The 24,523-nt window shown below is 41.0% G+C and overlaps 1 protein-coding gene across 1 annotated transcript; it reads left to right on the top strand.

Moving 5' to 3' along the window:
* The first annotated feature begins 1,806 nt into the window (after positions 1-1,806).
* Positions 1,807-20,933, top strand: LOC121503647 (heparan sulfate glucosamine 3-O-sulfotransferase 6-like). The gene is made up of 2 exons (XM_041778153.1): positions 1,807-2,300; positions 20,315-20,933. Exons 1-2 carry the CDS (start codon positions 1,807-1,809, stop codon positions 20,931-20,933), a joined length of 1,113 nt encoding a protein of 370 aa, XP_041634087.1.
* Positions 20,934-24,523: the final 3,590 nt, after the last annotated feature.

Here is a 24,523-nt window from a genome sequence, read left to right as displayed (position 1 = left end):
ATCGGTTTACATTCATACAACACTGATGTGCCTGTAGCTCCTAATCAAACAGTCAGGATCAGTTTTTCATGTCACAGAAGTGAGAGTTTGTGGGAGAAACGATACAAAGGGCTGTTAGTCAGACTGGATTGTGTAATTCCAAGCTTCACAGCACTGAGTCTGTGTGGATAGGTGTCAATCAGCCTTGCACATCTGGAAACAGCAATTTTACTCCATTCTACTTTGTGGAACTGCTCAAGCTCTGTCAGGATGCACAGGGATCAGCCCTTTTCAAGCCCAGCCACAGATCCTCTACTGGATTGAGGTCTGGGCTTTGACTTGACCACTCCAGAACATTCACCTTGTTGTCTTTAAACCATTTCTGTGAAGCTTTTGCTGTATGCTTTGGGTCGTTGTCTTGCTGGAAAATAAATCTTCAAAGCTGTAGTTCTCTTGCAAACTCAAGCATTCCTATATTTTGCAGTATTTATTTTACCCTCTACCTTTACAAGCATTCCAGGCCCAGCTGCCAAGAAGCATCCCCACAGCATGGTGCTGCCACCACTGTGCTTCACAGTGGGGATGGCACCATTTTGATCTCATCAGACCAAAGAATTTTCTTGCACTTGACCATGGAGTCTCCCACATGCCTTTTGGTGAACTCTAGTCCAGATTAATCTGAGTTTTCTTCAGCAGTGTCTTTCTCTTTGCCACTCTCCCATAAAGCTTTGACTGGTGAAGAAATCGTGCAACAGTTGTTGTCTGCAGAGTCTCTCTCATCTCAGCTGCTGAAGCTTGTAACTCCTTCAGAGTAGTCGTAGGTGTCTTGGTGGCCTCTCTCACTAGTCTCCTTCTTGCACGCTCACTCAGTGTGAGTATGGCCTGATCTAGGCAGATTTACACATGTGCCATATTCTGTGAACTCCAGGGGATGCTGAGTGCCTTGGAACTTCTTTTTGTGTCCACTTTTCAATAACCTTTTCTCTGGGTTGCTTGAAGTGTTTTTGTGTCTTTATGGTGTAATGGTAGCAATGAATACTGCTTAACCAGTGACTGAAACTTCCAGACACAGGTGTCTTTATACTACAATCACTTGAGACACATTCACTGTACTCAGGTGATCACTATTTCACTAATTATGAGACTACTAGCACCAGTACTTATTTGTTTACATTACATATTTTTATTTAATTGACATGACTTTGTAGAAATCTGCTTTCACTTTGACATCAAAGAGAGATTTTTTTGTTGAAAAAAGTCAAACTTTATATAAAGGTAATAATGTTGCTTTAAAAACCTGATTTAACACCTACACATAAAAATGCAACTTAAAACTGTTATAAATCCTAGAAATAAATAAATATTAAAATGTCTATAAATCTTCATAATTATAAATGTATTTAAGCATGTGAGCTGGATAGAAATAAACATCAGTGACAGCCAGAGCCTCTTTGCAGGCATGTTTATGTGTAGTAAGAGGAGGGAGGGGTGGAGTAAGAGAAAGGGCGTAGAAGAAAACAGAGGAGAATCCTTGAATGAGAGAGTAGTAGACCTCAGAGCGCACAGATGCAGCAGGCTGGAAGTCTCATCTGACTCTAGATAAACTTCTAGACTTATAGGACAAAACTTCCTCCATTAGGAGGGGATGATTTGAATCGTTTCAGGATAAAAGAGACAAAGATTATGACGGACAGATCCAGTGTGCTGCTTCACTTTGTGCGCAACAGGTTCTGGGAGATAAATTCAACAGTTTAAACCGATCAATGCTGGAGAAAGAAGCATGCTGTCCCCGTTTTGGCTCTTTGGCACCGAGCAGGAGATGAACTCATGGGATGTAGTGGATGCAGAGTCAGGTTCAACTTTGGAAAGGCGCTGTCCAAAGTCTCTGTGTTTCTTACCATGGTCCTGATCTTCACATACTTCTTCTACTGCCTCTCTGGATTCTGCCATTCCGCTCCGAGGACCTTCTACCGCCAGCAAACTTTGGACTATGACGTTTTGGACGGTGATCGCCGCGTCCTGGATGAGCTGCGACCTCCGGCGCGTCTCCTACCCAGCGCGAACCGCACGGACGCAGAGCAGGTGGACGCGCAGGGAGAGCTGCGTCCTCTCAGCGCAAAGGAGGGCATCCAGAGCAGCGGCATGCCCGTGTCGAACACTTTCGGGACCAAAAGGTTCCCACAGGCGATTATAATCGGGGTGAAGAAAGGAGGAACTCGCGCCCTGCTGGAGTTTCTGCGCATCCATCCGGATGTGAGGGCGGTCGGCGCGGAGCCTCACTTCTTCGACAGATTTTATGACCGAGGTCTGGAGTGGTACAGGTAGGGGACTCACCCACAAGCATACATTAGCACCCATGGGCGTAAGTTTATGAGATTGGTTCACTTTTTTATTTGGCGCAGTAATGGCAGCAAAAATACTTAAATCTGCGAGGAAAATGTGCCCAAATAGATCTCAAAAGCCTAAATGTGGTAAGCACCACAGCTAGATTGGCCATCAGCATTTTATACTGTTGTTATTTTGCACCTAAAGTATGAGTCTGATTAGGGCTGGGTGATTTATGGAGCTTATAAGATATCAAAAATGTTTTCAAACAAGATACAGGGTAAGACAGTTTCATTTGTAGCAAAATAAGAAGGTTCAGTTACTAGTTTATTAGTATCCCTGGCTACCATTACACCAAGGAGATAAAGGAACACTCCAAACAATTCAGAGAAAAGGTTATTGAACAGTATAAGTCAGGGGATTGATACAAAACATTTCCAATGCACTGAACATCCCCTGGAGTTTAGTTAAATCCATCATGAAAAAAGGAGGGGATATGGCACATGTATAAATCTGCCTAAATCAGACCGTCCTCACAAACTGAGCGTCCGTGCAAGAAGGAGAGTCAGGGAGGCCACCAAGAGAGACTCTGAGATGGGAGAGAGTCTGCATATGATAACTGTTGGCCGGGTTCTTCCAAGCTTTATGGGAGAGTGGCAAAGAGAAAGACACTGTTGAAGAAAACAGATTTAATCTGGACTAAAATTCTCCAAAAGGCATGTGGGAGACTCCATGATCAAGAGGGAGAAAGTTCATTGGTTTGTTGAGACCAAAATGGAGCTTTCTGGCCATCATACAAGACGGCAAACACACCATCCCCTCTGTGAATCAGGGTGGTGGCAGCATCATGCTGTGGGGATGCTTCTCAGCAGCTGGTCATGGAAGGCTTGTAAAGGCAGAGGGTAAAATGAATGTGGCAGGGAAACAGAAATGGTGTAAAGACAACAAGATGCTGTTACGTCTGCTTCCATTTGGACATTAAAGAGTTAAAAGTGAAATTGTATCAATTTATAAAATCAATCAAAGAGTAAAACAACCACGGGGCGAATACTTTTTTAAGGCACTGTAGCTATTTATGCTTTAGCCTTAGATGCAATCTCAGACAGATGGAGCAGGATGATGTATGGAAGCCTTTAGGGTCATCTCACCTTTGCAGAAGTGCTGATGTCACCTGTCGCTAAGCAGATGTCCATACACTGACATATCAGATCACTTAAATGCAGATCCTCGTTGTGTTTGCTGCTCTGTGGATCAGAAGCTGAGAGCAGGTCTCTGTGGAGCGCTTCATCATCATGACAGCCATCTAAACACCATTAAAGCACATCAATATGACGTCCTGTTAACATGTCCTGGCTCAGTGATGACTCCTATCTCCTGTGACGTGTTCATTGAGTCTGATACTGCTAACTCACATTGCTCCACAAAAGCTGATGTTTTATAGTTTTAGGCACATTAAATGTCCACGGGCCTCTTTTGCCTTGACAGCAGCTGATTTGCGCCGATCAGAGCTGTAATTTAGGCCGATTTAGGTTCCTAAAGGAGAGGGATTAAGGTCTGGATGAAGCTGGTCCTGATCATCTCCAGATGTTCTACGAGCTCCTGGAGAGGGTCCAAGCGTGCTCCAAACGCTTCGTCATGAGTCTGAAAACTATTTCAGACGTGTGAAAGAGCGTATAGTTCAAAATTAAATCCTTTCAGCCTCATATCCGTTAAAACCCTTGGGCCATGTTTGAATGAGAGTGTTTGACACTTGGAAACACTTTCACTGATGATTATTTGAGCTCAATTTTAGGCTTCCTCTTTAGTTTTCTCATAAATGCACAGATGCACCACATCTTCACCGTCCTCTTCTCTCTTCTGCTTTTTCACCTTCTTCTCTTTCCTTTTATCATCACTCTGCCTCCCTCATTCTCCCTCTTATCCAGCTTTACCTCTTTACTTCTCTTTTATGTTAAAGGGTGTCTTAAAGTCCACATACCTGTGGCAGACCTGCTGTTTCCAGGTATGTTTTGTGTCTTTAATCAGCCCGCTGTAAAGCTGGGAAGCTTTTGTGCTGCAGTTTTGTTTTGCAGCAGCCGCTCTTACATGGCCTCTAAAATTTACTGAAGTCATGATAACGATTGTAACATCAACTTTTCTCCCATTGTTAACAGATCTGCTGTTTTTTGCACAAGGTGACACTCAGCATCAAACTGGAAGCTGGGGACCATTTTTGTAGTTTTCTTAAAGAAAAAATAAAAACAAACACGAGATCAGTTCTTAGAATATTGTTTTATAGTTTTATTTTATCTGGATAATATTCTTCCATGAGGATTATTCTTACATTTAGAAGAGTAAACATTAAACAAAACAAACCAGAAAAGAGGAGACAAATTTGTGGGCAGGCCTGGTTGGGAATTCACAAACACTAGGGATGATCGGCTGGTTAAACCATCAAAGTTAGAGTCCTTTGTAGTCGTCATCAGATTAAGACGTCAGTTAATCTAATAATTAACATTTTATCAGTTTAGTCCCACATTTTCCCTCCTAGAAAATAGAAGCAAAAATAGGCAAAAAGTGACAAAATTTGATAAAGTAGCAAAACAGTTGTAAATCTATGTGTGTGCATGCATGTAATATCTGATGGTAGAAAGACATTGAGTTTGATGAGTTAAAATGTGATTATGACTTAGTGTTCTGCATCATGTTTGGCCATTTAGTTTCTCTTCTGTAGGTATATGTTTTATACTTTTGAGGAGCTGGTTCTGTTTTTGTTTTGTTTTTTCTTTTTTGTTTTTGATCATGTTTGTTTATGTTTTATTGTGTGTTGATGTGTATGACCTTATGTGTGTTGGAGCCCAGGAAGAATAGCCAATGCTTCTGCTAGTGCTAATGGGGATCCTAATAAAGAAAGAAAGAAAATTGCAATTATTGCAGAAAAGTGGCAAAAATTGGCAACAAAAAAAGGTGGTGAAATTGATTAAAAAGTGGAAGAAAAAGCATTAAAATGGTTCACAGAAGGAGAGAAATTGGCAGAAATGGATTAAAAGTGTCAAAAGCAGCATAACAAATAGTGGAGTTTAGTTAAAATTGGCAAAATCTGCATTGGAATGGGGGAAAATGGGTTGTTAGTTGCAATAATGGGCCAACAAAGGCAACAACAGGATGAAGTGCCAAGAATTGGTTTAGAAGTGGCAACAACAACCGAAAAAGTGTTGGAAAGGGTTTAAAGGGGACAAAAATGGCTTAAAATTGGGGAAAATTTGCAAAAAAAGGGGGGTTTTTAGTGGTAAAAATGGGTTCACAGAGGCAGAGAAATTAAAATAGGCAAAAATGGGCTTAAAAAGTGGTGAAAAGCGGTTAACTGAGGTGACAAAAACAGGAAAAGAAGTTGTAAAAGGGGATAACATATGAATTGTGGCAGAATTGTGTGAAAAAGGTTGGTAAAATTGATTAAAAAGTGAGAGAAAATGTTTCAAAGTGGCAAATAATGGTTCACAGAGGCAGGGAAATAGGTGGAAAGCCGCAGAAATGTGTTAAAAGTAGTAAAAATGGGCATAACAAATAGTGAAGTGGTTAAAATTGGTAAAAAAAAAAATGGTGCTAAAAGTGTAAATAATGGCAACAATGGTCAGCAGAGGCAACATGAGGCAAAAAATGCCAAGAATTGGGTTAAAAGTGACAAAAAAGTAGATAAAAAGGTCACTAAAACCCTCATCTGAAACAGGAGGAGGGAAGAGATTGGAGTATCAACAATAACAGAGACAACAGCAGCAACATGACCTGAGTGAAGTCACTGTAAGATGATTCCTCCTGTCATCACTGAAGCCGTGAAAACAGGAGAAATCTGTTTGCTGTCATCCACAGCGACCCTCATACAAGCTCTAGTGACAGGAACATCCATGTGGAACCAGCAAGTCCTCCTTCAGCCTCCTGTCAGAGAACGGAGGGTCGACTCTGTCACATCTGGAAACACACACACACACACACCCACACACCTCCACTCACACACACAGACGGCCGCTGATCTGAACAGCCGCCCTGATACCTCGCTGAAGTTTCTTCTGCAGCTCTCAGGTTGACAGGATCTCCTCTCTGTAAACACACGGATGTAAACATCTCTCTAAATCATTAATTTAATCTGACTAAAGCACCAATCAGCCTTCATTTAATTATTAATTTATCGACCCTCCTCTCTCTTTGACCTTTGCATCCTTGTATATCAACCAGGATCAATAGAAATATCTAGGAAGTGTTAATCATTACGCCAGAATCTTATGACTGTGAGTGACTGATTGTTTTATGGCTTCATCTCATGCAAAATAAGAGCCTGGCCATCATTTTGAAGACACTTTAGGGTTGCAGTGATAAGTTCAAGTTTCTTGGCCTCTTTTGTTTGAAACCAGTTACTCTTTTTCATCTCAAATGCATGAAAACAAAGCCTTCAGAAATGACTCATAAGTATTTGTGACAGTAACATTCTCACTGCTCCTCTTCCTGTCTTAAGTGGAGTTAGTACAGTCTATAGTCTATAACAGGGATTGATGACACTCGTGTGCCATCAGATATGAACTGTAGACATTTACCAGACAGAGCAGTGCCCTCTCACATGTTGCTCCAGTGTCACTGTCAGAGACAAAGCTCATTCATGACTGTTTTCCATCTCTTTTATCTGACACAGTCGCTCCGTCCTCTCCGTCTCTCCAGTCAGAACTTCTCATTTTCACTGAGCATCTGAGCCCATTAGGGGAATGGAAAAACCACAAATCGCACTCAAAATGAGGCAAAGATTTAATGAATTTCTGTTGTTTTTATGGCTTAATGGGAGCTTCATGTAGTGATTGGTTTCATATGAGACTTAAGAGCCGCCACAGGAAACAGAAAAACCTCAGCTCTCCACGGTACAACGGCTGTGATTGTCACGCTTTGTCACCATGACGTGGTGGAGTGACTAATCCGTGAATTAAGTCGTTTTTTATTGATAATGTTTTCCACTTTAAGAATATGCAGTTAAAAAAGATGCAGATAGAGTTCATGCATCTAAGTTAAACAGCTTTGACTCATGAATAAATCCTGGAAACCAAATGATTAGACTCTCGGTGTTTGTCTGATTTAAAGGACGATCATTTCTATTGAAGAGTCCACAAAGGTCCTATCAATATTTTGAAAGCATGTCAATCGTCTAACCTCCAACCCTGACGCCAAAGGCCACGTCTGATTGGATTTCTATTAAATTTTACTGTAAATCACTGAAGGGCTGCAACACAAGGACAAAGACAGATCAAGTGGATCCTTGATAAACTGATTTTAGAATTAAGAAATAAATATATGAAGGATTATCAGTTAAAAATCAGAGGAAGAAGTTAGTGCTAGTGTTTTCTGTTAAATAATTTTTGTCTTTTGATTCAATGCCCCCCTTTTAACATCCTACAAACAAGCCTTTTCATCCCTTGATGATTTACCTTAAAAGGAACCCTGCATGATCAGACAAGTTCATCTTGTTGGAAAGATTTTTGTATCTCTTGTATGTATATTGAACTAAAAAACTCACTAGATATCTGCATTTTGAGTCATTTGAGTTTATAGACTCACCAGAGGGCCGCCATGTTTTGGTCCACGCTGGCGGTGTGACGTCACAGTTCTGCAGCGCTCCTCGCCCTTCCTATGCAGTAACCGCTGTTTCAGACTGGCAGCCAGGGTTAGGGCTGTAGCTCAGAGAGGCTGCACGTCTCACACACAGAGAATTTTAAAATTTGAGGTATCCTCTATTTTTCATTTGTACCATGAGCGGTTATCTGTCCATCTAGACAGGAAAATGATGAATACAGAGCTATATTTACATTCTTGTTGCAAATATTTATGTCCACATCTGCAGAATATGTTTGAAATCAGTTTCTTGATGAACCAGATGAAGGCCACAAGCTAAAATGTGTCTGTTTAATAAAGTTGGTTCCCAAATGTCTTCTCTTCATGAAGCTTTCTGTTTCCACATGGTTCATGTAAAGGTAAACACAATACGAAAGCCTTTCCAGTTTTTGCTTTTCAAAGTAAAAGTCCACTTTAGCAGTTCTTTAGAGAAACTCTCTGAACATATGAACATAATGCTTTTATTTTGAAAAGCTCCCGGCACGCTTCCACTATACACTGAATCCAGTCACCTGTAGAGAGTTTTACTGTAAACATAGGAGGAATGACAGAGCTTTGACAGCAGAGAGACAAAACCAACATGCAGCAAACTTAACCTGACACACCATCTGGAAAACCTTTAATACTAAGCGTTTGGGAAAGGGCAGAGGATTTGAAAAAAAATTGGAGTGTGATTGGATGAATGGTTTGTCACATCTTTAATCAGAGCAACAAAACACGTGACGTAGCTGCGACTGAGGTGCATGTGCGCAGCTACCGAGGAATAACACGAACCATGGTGACTGTAGTCATGTCAGTACACGACTTTTGTCATCTTTGAAACTGCTGTTTTTGTTCTCCTTTTAATGAAGAAATGTCGTCAAGTTCTGATAAAACTGGCGCTTTAGCAGCATCCCCGCTAATGTCCGTAACGGCACCTGCCTCTTGTTGCTGTTTGCATATGTCACGACTCCGCCGCGCCTGAAAGTACTGCCCCTCGTCGCTGATTGGTCCTGTAACTTTCTAACCGGGCCCAAACTGTTCAGACGGGAGCTTTACAAGATAGATTCACCAGTGAGAAACAAGGAAACGGGTGTATCCATCTGCTTTGCAAGGTTAAAGGTCGGGTAGAGTCAGGCTGAAATTTCAGGGCCCATTTCAAACTCTGAGCTCTGCTTCTCCCACCCTCTTGCTAAGCCTGGGTCTGTTGAAGGTGGCATGCTATTTGGCCCCATTGTAGGGTAGATGAGATAGAGAATTTCTCCATGTTGGTATGGTGGATGGTGAGAGCTAGCATGGAGTGAGGTGGCTTTGGGATACTGGAGATCACTGTTCAGCCCTCTGGAGGTGTCGTGGGACTTAATTGGGTGAAACACCAACGAAAGGAAGTTCCCACTTTACAACCCTGGTAACATGTTGACTGCTTGCTGCCTATCTATCATCACAGGTGACTTTTGTGGGCAAATAATATGGATTTAACTTGGTTTAGGGACTTCATTGCTGAGTGCTTATCCTTTCTGAGGAGCACAGGTATGTTGTGTTTGCTTCTAAGTGCCAGTTGCAAGAGCAGTGGAGCCACAAGACCAGCAAGCTTTTTCTCACTCTCCTCAACTTTTTGGCACTGATTCTAAAAAGGCTCTGGAAATGAAAGCAGAGAGGGTAGTATACAATACTGTAGCTAATAAATTTGAAAGGCTACATGTGGATATGCAGCAGTAGAGGACACTGGCTACAAGTGTGTTTTTAAGTGCGCTGCTCAGGCTCCATTACAATGCAAACAATGTAACACTTTAACGTTAACAATGTTGTTTAATACTGAGCTAGAAAAGTAATTTGCAACTGTAAGCACTACAGTCACTTAACCAATGAATATGGGTTTGAATTTATTAAATGAAACCTAGAGTTATAGATCCATTTTTTTTTCTCAATTAACCAAAACTGGACCCTAAAACTGAGATATCAACCAAACCATGACCTCTGTGAACTGTTACATCCCTAGTGGACATTTTCATACCATCCTGCTTTCTTCTTTAGTAAAACCTGTCTCTTTTAGCAGATATTTTTTGCATAAAAAAGTAAAAGTTTCTTCACTCACCTTGTCTGTTACCCTTCTTATAGCACAGAGTTCAGACATTATTATGACCAGATATTATTTATCAAATCGTTGGTTGTCTTGTGTGCTTTTTTAGTCCAGTGTTGATGTCAGCCTGTTTTAGGACCAGATAAAAACTCCTAAAGAAGCTTCAACTCATCCTACCACTACATCCATACATGTTTGTCTCAAACATTTTCCATGTTGGTCTGGATTTCTTACATCTGAAGCAGTGAAAGTTGACTTGAACCCCGTTTTTCCAGAGTGAGGGTGATTTTCCCAACACCTCGTTCAGCGTGGAGCCTCAAGCCCATTAGCGCTGAGGCTGAACACGTCTGATTGGTGTAACAGACCAGGAAGTGGTCTCTGTAGTTTTGAGCTGTATTGTGTTTTAATGGCGGTGGGTTTTGGCTGGAGTCGGGTCTAGGTGGTGTTATATGGATTGGAAAAGGCCCACAGTCACACCCCATATGGCTGAGATTAGAACAATTTGTGGTGCATTAAGGGACGGCCATAAAACCTTTGGGAGGTTTCAGTTGTGTCGTTTCAGTTTTGGACTTCAGTCCGCTGGTGAGAAAAATCCGGTGTGAAGAAATAACGGTTTGTTTCAGTTGGCCAGGATGGAATATTTCACATAGTTGGTAGTCATGCTCCATTTCTCTGCCATTTCCACAGAAGAAAAACATCAAACTGATAACTTCAGGAAGGGTATCCATGGTACCCTGAATCACAAAGAAATACTGTTTTATTATATTTTGGTCAGCAGTTTAATTCAGTTTTTAAGAGGAAGGAACATTTTTACTTTCACACTTTGAATGCTTGGCACAGTTGTGAACATCTATTTTATCAAAATGTCAAAAACCTACTAGAAAAAGCACTTGGAACCTTGGAAATCAGCCCTCTGAATCTAATGATACTTTTGTAACCATGTGTGTTTCCTAGACTTTTTGTCTTAAAAAGCAGTGGTGCACAGTCAGGCTCCAAACATCCTCTTCTTCAGGACAATCAGGGCAATAATAATATATGTGCTGCAGAAATTCACTGGAATTTAAAAAAAGTTATGGGACTATAGAAATAAAATAAAAAACTATCAGAATGTTTCTTCCATCTCTTTGGGACCAAAGCATTAAAAAACAATCGATCTGTGACAAAAAATCTTCAAAATATTCAGATTTTTACAAAAAAGTCCTGCGCCTTTGGGAATTTGAGTCATTATTTGGAGTGCAGGGGCTCTGAGGGCCACGTCACAGCCTCTCTGTGTCTCTTTCTCTCTATTATGAGTCATTCAGGCTCTGTTCTGCAGTTTCTAAGTGTCATGACATGATGACAGAACAGCCTCCCATTGGTTGTCACAGCTCAGTCACAATGCATTCTGGGATACATACAGACAATATAGCAGCACGCCAACCCTGCTAGCTACAGGAACAGTCAAAAAATGAGTTATAAATGGATAAAAATTATGTCTAATGTCAGAGTGACTGATGTGGATTTGATCTTTAAAGACCCAGGAAAGTCTAGCAAGTCCCAGGCTGGCTAGAAAATGTTCTGTAAGAGCTGTGAAGGCGTGGACAGCGTCATTAGAATGGCACAACAGAGGGTTTTCACAGGGAAAGATCAAGTAAGTGGCTAAGAGTTATGGTTTAAAAGTTATTTAACTTTCAATAACAGGTCTTTTTTTGTTGTTGTTGTAGACAACAACACTGGTCTCAGAGGGTTCAACTATTCTTAATTTGTTAGTTGCTGCTTTTCATGAGAAAAAATGAGCATTGGTGTTTTGACACATACACAGTCGCCTTGCTGATGGACTAACCAGATTCCATCTCTAACATGAGGCAGATCCATCCTGCAGAGCTTCAAGCTGAAGTGTTTATTGGTGGAAAATGACCGGACCAATCAGAGCCATTTTAGGAGAAATAGGTGGGAGCAACAGGTGGGTTTAGTTTTACTGCAAGCTGGTAAACAATGGTAACCGGTGAATGGATTAGAGCTGTAGCAGCAGTTTTATCACAAATGGACAACATCTCTATTAACAGAAGAGCATTGAACCACAGTAAGAGTCTTTCTTGGTGGAAAAATGTAACATTTACTTCTGATAGTTGCTCCCCTGCTGGGGGCGGGCATTATGATGTAGTTTGGTCCCTGTAGCAGCGCAGTCTGCATCATATGTTCTGGTTGGCCTGTATTGAATCTGAAAGAACATTAATCCAAACATCTTTTGACATTTCAAAGTTACTGCTAAAGGCCCTAACTTTGACTAAATCTACATATAAAGTGAATATTCACCCAACAGGAAGTATTTTACTTCTTTAACAAGTCTTGCTAGTTTTTACCCCGTCCTAATCCCCGTGCATACACGCACTAGCAGCTCCTTGTGATTGAATCCTACTGTAAACCAGCAAAGATTATGATATGAAAGAGAAGCACTTTAGCAAACCTCCTGTAGAGAAAAGCCTCCCCTTCCTCCATTACTGCATCATTATTCACCTAAAATCATCCAATAATGATGTATTCAAATCTGCGTGGGAGAAGTCTTCTTTGCTTGTGTGGATTTCCTAGAGAGATCAAACCATTTACTTCTTCTCTCTGCAGGTCTCTAAAGCTTTTCAGATTCACCTCCAGGCGGAGTCCTGGTGTTTGTGTTTGTCGCTACTTCAGTGTTCTAATGTTCAAAACTTTATAAGTCTCAAGCTCTTCCCCAGGCTACATTTTTCATACATGTGACTGTTTTTTACTCGGCGTCGGCTGTTGTGACACTCTGAGGCCTGGTCGCTTTGCTCAGGTTTCTCTGCAGACAAAAACATGGAGACAGTATGGCGGCGTTCGGCCTTATTATCCTGCAGACAATGACGACTCCTTTAGTGAGCAGAGTTCATAGTGATACAGTATCAACATGAACATGCACTGATGCAGCCAATGTATTACCTATGTGTTACCGATATATCTGATATTGATGACCCTATATCTGTAAAACCCTGATTCAAAAAAGTTGGGACACTGTGCTAAATATATGTTAGAATGCAATGATTTTCAAATCTCATAAACCCATTTTTATTCACATTAGAACATAAACAACATATCAGATGTTAAAAATGAGACATTTAACCATTTCAGGAAAATATTTGCTCATTTTTAATTTGATGGGAGAAACACATCTAAAAACGTAGGAGCAGGGCAACAAAACAGCTGGAAAAGTAATTGTTCTAATGAAAACAGCTGGTGGAGCATTTCACAAACTTATAAGGTTAATTGCAACAAGTTAGTAACATGACTGAGTATAAGAGGAGCATTTTAGAGAGGCAGAGCCTCTCAGAAGTAAAGATGAGTGGAGGTTCACCAATCTGGAAAAAAAATTGCATCTTAAAATTGTAGAACAATTTTAGAAAAAATGTACCTCATCGTAAAATTGCAAAGAATGTCCCACCATCTTTGGAATCAAAGATTCAGAGAACCTAGAGAGATCTCTGTAGGAGGGGACAAGGCTGAAGGCCATTGGATGCTGGTGATATTCGGGCCCTAAGGCGGCACCGCATTAAAAACAGGCATGATTCTGTCCTGGAAATCACTGCACAGGCTCAGGAACACCTCCAGCAATCACTGTCTGCCAGCACCGTTCACTGTGCCATCCACAAATGCAAGTTAAAGCTCCATCATGCAAAGAAGAAGCCATATGTGTGCATGACCCAGAAACACAGCCATTGTCTCTGTGCCAAAGCTCATTTAAAATGGACTGAGGCAAAATGGAAAACTGTTCTGTGGTCAGATAAATCAAAACGTGTAAATTCTTTTTGGAAACTCTGTACCTGTCCTGTGGATTAAAGAGGAGAGGGACCATCCTGCTTGTTATCAGCACATACTTCTAAAGCCAGCATCTCTGATGGTATGGGGTTGCATTAGTGCCTATGGCATGGATAGCTTACACGTCTGAAAAAGCACTATCAATGCTGAAAAGTAGACAGAGATTTTAGAGTAACATATGCTAAACCACATATCACATCCATCACAACATCATAGCTTCACAATCAAAGAGTCCAGATGCTGAACTGGCCTGCTTGCAGTACTTTCACCACAGAAAACATTTGGAGCTCATTAAACCAAAACTCAAGCAAAGAAGACCCAGTACTGTTGAGCAGCTAAAGTCCTACACCAGACAACAATTCTCGGCTTTAATTCAAGCAGCTCGTCTCCTCACTTCCCAGACGTTCACAGACTGAAGATAGGAGGCTATGCAATGGTAAACACGGCCCTGTCCTACTTTTTTTAGATGTGCTGCTGTTCTTTTGTGAATAAAATATGGATTTATGAGGTTTACAAATCATTGCATTCTGTTTTTATTTACATTTTACACAGCGTCCCAACTTTTTTGGAGTTAGGGTCATAGAATGTCATGAGTAGTTCAAAGGTTAACCCTGTCTCTTTACACATCTTTGGTCTTAACTGGGCTCTAGACAGCCAAAGAACCAAAATAATGTAGAGAGCGTCCAGATGGTCCATAATTGATGTGAGTTAGCACCAACTACTCCCAGTAATGTTGAGTAATGATATGCAAAATCATTCATTATAGCATCACCAGGGTGTTTTTTCAAGTCATTTATCACCTGATACCCCTAATCCGACACTGAAAGTATTCCACTGTGAGGTTTATGCGTGAACACATGAGGATTTGGGGGCAGCTTGCCTTGAGTCTTGAATCTTCAGGAGTGAATCGTTGAAAACTCCTCACGTTTCACTCAGGCATGAAGGTGTAAATTGAGGTTCCCACACTCGTCCTGTCTTCCTGACGGCCTGGCTGTGGCCCTCAGGCTCCTCTTATAATCCTCTGCTCGGAAATGTTTTCACTCAGCTTGTTGTTTGCTCTCTCTCTTACTTTTATGGCCTTGATTTTTCCACTGCCTCATTAATTTGGACTCAGCTGAAAGATCTGGACCATCTTTAATGCATATGGCCCAGAAAATGAACATAAAACAACTTGTGAAACTTAAGCTCTGCTTTCTGTATGAAAATGACATGATAATTGAATTTTGAGGATATTTTTCTGCTACTTTCTGAGCAGAAAGCCTCCTGTCTGCACACTAGGGGATGTAGCTGCAGGTCTTCAGCAGGAGAGCTCATAATCTCATGGGCAGGAAGTCTCTTGCCCACATCCTTGTTTCCTCTGTAAGTTTTACATCTCTGGATCCAGACTGCCATCAGCATATCAGTCTTGTAATCACTACAGCACTTCAGGGTAGAAATGCTCGACATCCTTTAAGCAGCAGAGTTCAGGCTATAGTGGCCTGTCAGCAAAGTTTTACAAAACCAGGCTAAATTAAAACAAGTCTGCACAAATAGAAGCTTTTTTCCTGTGCTTGAAAGATGCCTCTGCATTTGTTAGCATTAAAGATTTACACGTATGACCACATTGATATGAGATTAATCATCCCTGACCTGTTTACAGTTCCTCCTGACATGCAGGATCGGATTTATGATTGAAAATGCTGAATATTGATTTTCTGATGATAGTGATTGGGGAGATAGGGACAGAGAGAGAGAGGGGAGGAGAAACCACAACTCATTAAGTATTCATGAATATGGAAAGACGACTAATGGTCAATTACTGAAGTGACACTTGTGTGAAGAAGTGAAGGACAAATCCAAGAGTACAGATGAGAGAAGAGATGCTCACATTCTCATCAGTAAACACTGACACCTCTACGCTCTTTACGTGTTTATGTGATGTGCACCGAGACACGAGCACACGGAGAACAATCAGTCATACGGAGACAGACATATTGATCAGACACAGAGAAACGGGGGGCAGACAGGCAGTGATAGGCCATTTACAGCTCTAGGAGTTGGATGATAATCAATTAATGGTCTTTTATCAAGGGGATCATTTAATGGGAGTGGATTTAAATGTTTAAACGTGAAGAGAAAAAGGAAACTTTTTGAGGGTCACTTCTTACTATCATGATCATGGATCCTACAAATAGAGTAATAAGATGGTTTTCCTTAAACTGGACACACTTTGCACATCTTTTAAAAATCACTTTTGCATACAGTTTTAACTTTTGTTCTGCTAAAAAATGGCAGTTTTGGAGAAACCTGCAAGATTAAGCTTGTCATCGAGCGGAACCTTAGAAGATGAAAAACTTCCAAAAGGCAATATCCACATTGATATTAGAAAATATTCAACAAAGCCTGAGTGGTGTCTGTCATTTGGTCACTGTGGTGGACTGTGGAGTAGGAACATGGTAATACAGTATCCTGGGCTGTTTAGAAATAACAACAGTATTGCTTTAATTCTGATCCTAAAGAAGGTGCAGAGTATTTAGCTCATTTTGATAACAATCGCCCCAAAAATGTGTGTCCCTTTCCAGTTGCAGCACCACAACAGACTTCAAAATGTTTAATCTTATGTTAACCCTTTTTAATAGTATTTGTAGATAAAGTTTACCGGTTCTTGTTATTTTGGGTGCTAAAGTGGTCTGTAACTTTTTATTTGCTTCCTGTAGAGCAGGGGTGTCCAAAGTTTTTCCATTGGGGTCCACATACAGAAATATATATGGATGGTGGGGGCATTTTCATATACCTCACTTTTAGGGCATTTAAATGAGTAAAACCAATCTAATGTAGATAGATAGATAAGATATGCTCAGTGATTGGGTATGCTTAAATGGCTAGTTGACGGCTGACAAGGCAAATAGCCAATAATTTTGAGAATTTTGGGGAGGCCGTTCAGATTTCAGGGGGCCCCGGTCGGCTCTGGCTACCACTGGCTCCACCCCTGGAACATCATTGGTGCTGCTATTTGCTGCTATAATCCATTAGGGCGTTATAAGTCAAGATATCTTCATTATTTTGGTTGCCAATATGTTTGGTATTTATAGCATCTCAATTAAGTCCTTATAAAAACATTCAAACTTGTTGTCAAAATGTTTGTTTTCAGTATTAGCATGGTAGCACAGCCTTGTGCTGAAACTAAGAAGAATAATACAGTCTAGCACAAGCTTCATGCTTGAAAGCCATATTTGATTTAATTTAAAGAATTTTGGGGGGCAATCAAAAATGGGCCGTGGGCCACATTTGGCCCCCAGGCCATAGTTTGGCCACGTCTGCTGTAGAGCTAGAGCCCGAAATAGCTTGCCATAGTTGAATGTGAAAATAGATAATACTTACGGCAATTTTTCCCTGTTTAAAAGCACAAACTACACTGTGTTTTATTTTTTTTAATCTCTCAAATAACATCCAAACAAGGGAGTAAAAGAGAGAATATGCACTACTGCACAGTGAGGAAGGGGGGGGGGGAATTCATTTGAGCCTCTGTCCCAATGTAACTTTTTAAAACTATAAATCACTCCTAGTGCCCCTTTATAAATGCCAGATTAAAAACAGGCCAGATTTTTAAGACTTCACGCTTTAAAAACTGAACACCGCACAGTCCTACTAAGGAGTCAAGTCCACGGCAGCAACCATATAGAAACTGAGAGTAACTTCTTATCTGTATTACAGACTAGGTAGAGCTGAGGGGGGTCTTGTGAAATGTGTGTGGAGTGTAATTTGGTGATGTCCAGATCTGGACTTTGCTGGTTATTCTGTGGTACTTGCTGAGACTGTAGATCTCCTTGTGGGGGCTCTAGTCTTGCTAAAAGAGGTAGGCTGAAGTGTTGGGTATGCACATCTGAGGAGCCAAAGAAAGATCCAGGAGTTTGGGGATGCCTTGGATGCTGCCATCAAGTCTGCATCTGTGGATGGTGAGAGTGTGGAAGTTGAATAGTAGCTCCTTCCTAGCCCCGGTATGGACGCCTGTATACGGGACTTTCAGTACTTCTAGTGACACTTCCTCAAGTAGACACCTGAGGAACTGTTCTCTTTTTTTGCTTCATTTTTAAAATCATAAATACAATTCTGAAAATGTCAGGCTAATTACCCCTGAAATCCTTCTGAGCTTGTGTTCTTAAACGTTGATGTTTCTGTTTTGCTCCCCAGCTTTGTGTCTACTCTCCTACTTTTACTCTCTGGTGCTGAGTTTAAGATTTACAGTTATTTCATCAAGTTTTCACTGAACAAACTGCATCTTTTATATAGAAATAAAGCTTCTGAGATTGAAAGAGTGCAGAACAAATAACCAAAAAGATGCTCCAAAGCTTCAAAAAGTTGATGGCAAACATGAAATGATTTCATTCCTTTAGCAGTCCCCTCATTTCAGTCTTTGACTAAATGTTTATAAATGAATAGGTTGTAAAGCACCTTCACAGAAACTTCCAGCCCCATTTCTCCATCAAATTTGTGAAACTGCCCCATCAAGGTTCCGTTCAATTGGTGCAACTGCGTCTTTAAAGGCACCACCATCTACTCCACAGTCCTACTTTTCTAACATAAAGAGATAATGTAAACACATTATAAACACAAAACATTAAAGCAACCCCCAAATCTGTGATTAAAGCCTTTTACACCAAAGTGTGTTTATGTACGAGGCCCCCAGACGGCTCCTCTGAGCCCTGCTGTAAGGCCTGAACATCCACTTACCATTCGCCTGATGAGTCAAAACCACAAAGCCTCAAGAACCACTTAACAGCTATTTCCTACAGATCCCCTCCCCTTCTTCCTGCAGGAGCAAAGTGAACCCCCCACCACAACCCTGAACCCCCCTTACGAGTTCCTGCAACAACCCAAACAGACCAAAACAGACCGAATTCTGCAGGAAGTGCAACCAGGACGTCAAAGAGCTTAGCTCAGCTGCTGTGTCCAACATGTGGCTGCAATGTGGAAGGATGATGAGATGTTGAATTATGTGCTACTATAGTCTAGAGATTAATATGGTGCATCAGTCAGCTCTATGGCAATCTGAAGTCTAAACATCTTCTTAATTTTTCCTCTTTGATTTTATTTGCCAGCGCTTTTTGATGCATCGGCACCATCTGTTTTCTGCTTCATTTATCCATGCAGGCCCTTCTAATGAACGCAATATCTTTAGAATTTTGCATGCATTTTGCATGAAAGTTCACTCTGACTCAATGATGGGATAATCAGATTTTGAGGTCAAAGGTCATGGTCACTAAGACATCAAATCTTATTAGTATAAGCACAATATTTCAAATATTTTCAAAGGATTTGTGTCCAATTTAGCAGAAACCTTCACTGAGACTTAGGGGTAAACTAATTAGATTTTAGTGGTCAAAAGTCACAGTGACCTTGCAGTGACCTTGTACCAAACTGTAGCTTCTAAGCAGCTACACCTTGATAACAGACCAGCGTACTTTCACTGTTTGCATACCTTGCAGCGGCACAGAAGTCCTCGGGTCTTTAATATTGCTCCAACTGTGTGCACCTGTTGTCATATAAACTCTTTGTTCATCCTGTTTGTAGTCACACATGTTGCTTTCATTTCAGCTCAGTCTGGTGCACAGACATTGTGGGTAACGGGGTATTCAAAAGATCTGACGTTTGTTCGTTTAAATCGGACACTGATGGAGCAGAGTTGTGGTGGATTTGGATTTCAGAGACAAATTGTTTTGCATGAGAATCAAACAAAGAGCGATAAGTGTGACATAAATGAATCATCTGTTGTTCACAGGATTACTGGAAACAAAGAGCCTTCATGTGGCTTCGTTTGAAACCAATACATTCTCTGCATGTTTTATGAGTTCCAGATCAAAATTTTGATGACAAGAATTCTTTCAGTAGAAAAGAGAGATTTATTTTTAGTTATTTTAGGAAGATTTTCTGTCACCAACAACTGAGCTGTGAATATTACAGGGAATGGACCATTTGCAGAGGGGTTAGGGAAATATTCTCCAATCATGGCTTAGCTAGTTAGGGGGCGTGCTGTTACACCTGTCAACCATTTGCATCACAGATGTGAACAGAAAACGATTTAAGAATAGGCTATTAAGAAATATAGAGCCCATTCACTGTAGAGTGCTTGCGTTTGCACAAAACTCCTGGAAACTTTCTGAAGTTTTTGGGTTCGCTCCCTGGTCAGGACCTTTCTGTGAGGAGTTTGCATGTTCTCCCCGTGCATGCGTGGGTTCTCTCCGAGTACTCTGGCTTCCTCCCACCACCAAAGACATGCTCATTAGGTTAACTGATTACTCTAAATTGGCCGTGGGTGTGAATGTGAGCGTGCCTGGTTGTTTGTCTCTATATGACTGGCGACCAGTCCAGGGTGTACCCCACCTCTCGCCCAATGACAGCTGGGATAGGCTCCAGCTCCCCCCCAACGGGATAAACTGTATAGGAAATGGATGGATAGACTTTGGATGCAAAAAGCACAGCACACTCAGAATAGAATCTAGTAGATAATCCATGTCTGACCTCTTTCTCCTTGTCTTCCAGGACCCTGATGCCTCGGACCCTTGATGGCCAGATCACCATGGAGAAGACCCCCAGCTACTTCGTCACTAAGGAGGCTCCTGGCCGTGTCTGCACCATGAACTGCCAAACCAAGCTCATCGTGGTGGTCAGGGATCCCGTGACTCGGGCTGTTTCTGACTACACTCAGACACTCTCCAAGAACCCAGGTCTACCTTCATTCCAGAGCCTGGCTTTAAAAAACTCCTCCAATGGTCTGATCGACACCTCGTGGAGTGCCGTACGAATCGGGCTCTATGCCAAACACCTGGAGAACTGGCTCCAGCACTTCCCCTTGTCTCATTTCCTGTTTGTGAGTGGCGAGCGGCTGGTGTCAGATCCGGCTGGGGAGATGGGTCGGGTTCAGGATTTCCTGGGCCTGAAGAGAGTGGTATCAGACAAACACTTCTACTTCAATCAGACCAAAGGTTTCCCCTGCCTGAAGAAGCCCGAGGGGAGCAGCAGACCTCGCTGCCTCGGGAAGTCTAAAGGGAGACCTCATCCGAACATTCCCACTGAGGTCCTGCAGAGACTCAGAGACTTCTACAGACCCTTTAACCACCGCTTTTACCAGATGAGTGGACAAGACTTTGGGTGGGATTGACAGAGATGATTCCTGCCATGGCTCCAGTTAAAGTTACAATAAGAGTCTCTGAAGAAATAGAGTGCTGTAGTTGGCACCATGTGGGTTCAAAAGCCAGCCGGATTTTCTAATGGGTTTATGGATTATTGCTGAGAAAAAGCTCTGGTCATGACTCATCAAGATAACCTTCACAAATGAACTCTACTTTCACCATTTTTGAAGCATCAAAGCAATCAGTGCAAGTAAAAAGCTCATGTTAGGCTATAAAGGAACAACACCAAGATCAACTGGCCTGGGTGTTACCGACAAAGTTTCCAACTTTTAATTGGTACTATTACCTTTTCTTCAAAAGACCTTCTTCTTAGTCTGACCAACGACTTACAAAGTTTGAGTCTGGGTACTTTAGGAGCTAAACACATTGGGTAAAAGGTGGGCTAGTAGATGAGTTTACATATTCGACATAATCACACCAATGGGGATGACTAATCTGAAGTCCTGTTGCCCACTTGTTTTCAACCACCTTTTATATGGTATGAAAGAACTTCCAAACTCACAAATGGGGCATTTTTAGATGTATTTGTGTTGCAGGAAAAATGTTTAACTTTCTTCACAACATTCATCCATTTCCTTCAGCTTTTCTGAGGCCTGGCTGTGGTGGCAACTGGCTTAAAAAATCAACCCAGACATCCCGGATTTCAAGGCATTCCCTGGCCAAACAGGTTGTATAATTCCTTCAAGGAAGTTCTGGGTCTGCCCCAAGTTCTACTCCCAGTTGGGCATGCCCTGAAGCCTCCAAAGGGAAGCGACCAGGAGGCATCCTGATCAGAAACCTGAACCACCTGAGGCCTTGTCCACACAGAGATGAAAACGATATATTTCCGTTTCATTTTGAAAAAGTTTTCTGTAAATAGGGGATTGTTTCAAGAAATGTACGCGTAAGCACAGAACCACCGAAAACGACTGAAAACGTTATAGTATATTTGCCAAGCCTGTAAGTGGCGCTGTAACACTTCCACAGAAATGCAACAAAAGACAGAAGAAGATTACAGAAAAAGGCCACAAACTTTCTCCTAGTTTCCCTTCTGGTTGTTTTCTGTGATGGATTTAAGAACATCTGGTGTCTGCTGTTCGCAGTGGTGGTAAAGGAGCATCAGATTTGGCTGTAAAAGCCATAATAAGCTCAGTAGCTTCATCAAAGCCCTGTAGTCCGCTGTTGTTCTTGTGGTTCAACTCGTGCATGAGGCATAGGTTGGCTACGCTATGTATGACATAATCATTTCAAGAAAGATGCGGTTGGCTGTCCACACAAAATGAAACAGTAAGCATTTACAAATTTTGCCTACTCTGGGACTCGGTTTCAAAAAGTATCGTTTGCAGCCCAAAACCCTGTTTCCATGTGGATGAAACGCCAATACAACAAAAAATTTTGTGTATACTCCTGAATTCGTCTCTGGCCTGAGTTGGCTCCATTCAATGTGAAGGGACAGTGGCCCTTCTCTGAGCGTCCTCCAGATGTCTGGACCCCTCACCATGTCCCTGATGCCCATTTCAGACTGGGCCTGTGGCAGCTGTGTCTTGGTAGCATAATGGCTTGATTTTCATTTTGGTTTGTCAACAGGTCTGGGCTTTAAGACTGCCTGCATGGGTGCCACATCTCACATGCCTGGTATGCTCAGGCTCATAGAATCTGGAGAATAGAAGGCTCGCCTATTTTTTCTGTGAGCTTTGTACGTCTTTTGGCCAAAGTAGACAGGAAAATGATAAATATAGAGCCACATTTACCTTGTTTAGCAGATTATATGTCCACATCTGTGGAATATCTCTGCAATGCACTCCTTAATGACCCCTATGAAGGCCACAAGTTCAGAAGTGTTGGTCTGTATTATATCAATGCATGCTGGAGGTCCGAGCCTGAAGAAGCCAACAGAATAACATCATCTGCAAAAAACAGAGCTGTCCATCATGGATTTATCATGGCGAGGGAAACAGACATGCTAAAATGCTAACACTTCCTGTTTTTAGAACGTATTACTGCGCCACTCTATTGACTCCAAACTGCAGATTTTCTCAGGGATGGGAAATCCAGACATTGCATTGTCTCAGTGGACTCAACATGACTGAACTCTCACCTTTAACTGTAGAGAAGAGGCCAACATGGATGAAGTGTTGCAAAAATACACAAAGTTAACAGCTTACACGTAAAAATATTACAAAGTTATTTTACTTTTATGACAATGTTAGCGACAAAAAACCAAAGGGAAAGAAAAAAAATCACTGCCTTTAATATTTTTCTTTCTGTTTATCTTAAAATAAGCTGATATTTAAATTCTCTGTTGAATTAAATACAACAGATTTGTGTTTCTTTTATGAAAAAGTATTTATTACATGACATAATGTACTGAGACATAAAATGGAGATCTTTTTTATCGACAGGACATTTAAAAAAATGTCATACTCTACGATAAACCACTAAATCTTGTCTAATTATTAGCAGTGTTACTTTGACTGCATTTCTTTCCATTTTATAAATATTTAATGTTTCAGAATGCTACATCTTTGTTTGATAATGCAGGATATTTCTCAGTACGTTTAGGTTGCTATACCAAAGATACCTCGTGTAAATATGAAACTATTAAAAACACACTCAGACATTCCATTTGTAGATATTCTGTTTATTAACTACATCACTATGTCAAATACATTAGAGAGGATCTGTTCATTTTAAACTCTGTGTATAAAGTAAATGAAGCCCAGTGGTGTAAATAAAATAATGAAATCTGTCTCCGGTTATTTGTGGTGTGTTGTAAACCTACTGAATGTACTGTTTTTACTAATTCTAAAGCAAATCCCAATATGGCAATTTATGATCAGTTTGGAACCAATCCAAGAGCCTGTCAGCGATATATCATCTCACTTTAAAAACAACTCAAGAAAAGGATTAGACACAAACCCTCACACTTGACATTTCAGCTTAGTAGTCCAGATTTCTTACCTGGAATGAAGCGATTCACCTGAGTTTGGTTCAGGCTGCTGCATGTCCTTTTATGACTCTTCACAGAGTTTTGTTCTTAGCATGGATAGCTCATGAAAAGAGGCAAGCTGCAAACGCATGGCCAAAAAATAACTATCCTAACAACTTAAGACCACCAAATTCTAATCAGTTAATCCTTGAGTCTTGATGAACATTTGTGCAAAGTTTGAAGAAAATCACAACGACCCATTATTAGTTGATGAAACTTACACATTATACTGGTATTAGTGCTTAATATCAAGATAGATTTTGTTTATGTAGGATTTCTAGCAATTACTGAATTTTTGAGTGAAAAATGGAAGATCCATATTTGGAAATACGCCTGTCTAGGGTTGTTAAATGTTGTCTGTGTAACAGTGTTAATTTTGACAGCACTTTTTAATTTAGATTTAGTTGTAGTCTTTTGCCAAAAATATCTTTTAGTTTTAGTCATAATTTAGCCATCTAAATTGTTTTAGTTTTAGTCTAGTTTTAGTTAACAAAACGTCCCAACATTTTAGTTGACGAAATTTACAGTAAATTTAGTCAACTGATTGGATCTCTCCCCAACTTACCCCGCCACCATGCAGCAAAAGCAGCT

Source organism: Cheilinus undulatus, linkage group 21 (genome assembly GCF_018320785.1).
Source record: "Cheilinus undulatus linkage group 21, ASM1832078v1, whole genome shotgun sequence".
Taxonomy (NCBI): Eukaryota; Metazoa; Chordata; class Actinopteri; order Labriformes; family Labridae; genus Cheilinus; species Cheilinus undulatus.
This window is presented reverse-complemented; position numbering and strand designations above follow the sequence as displayed.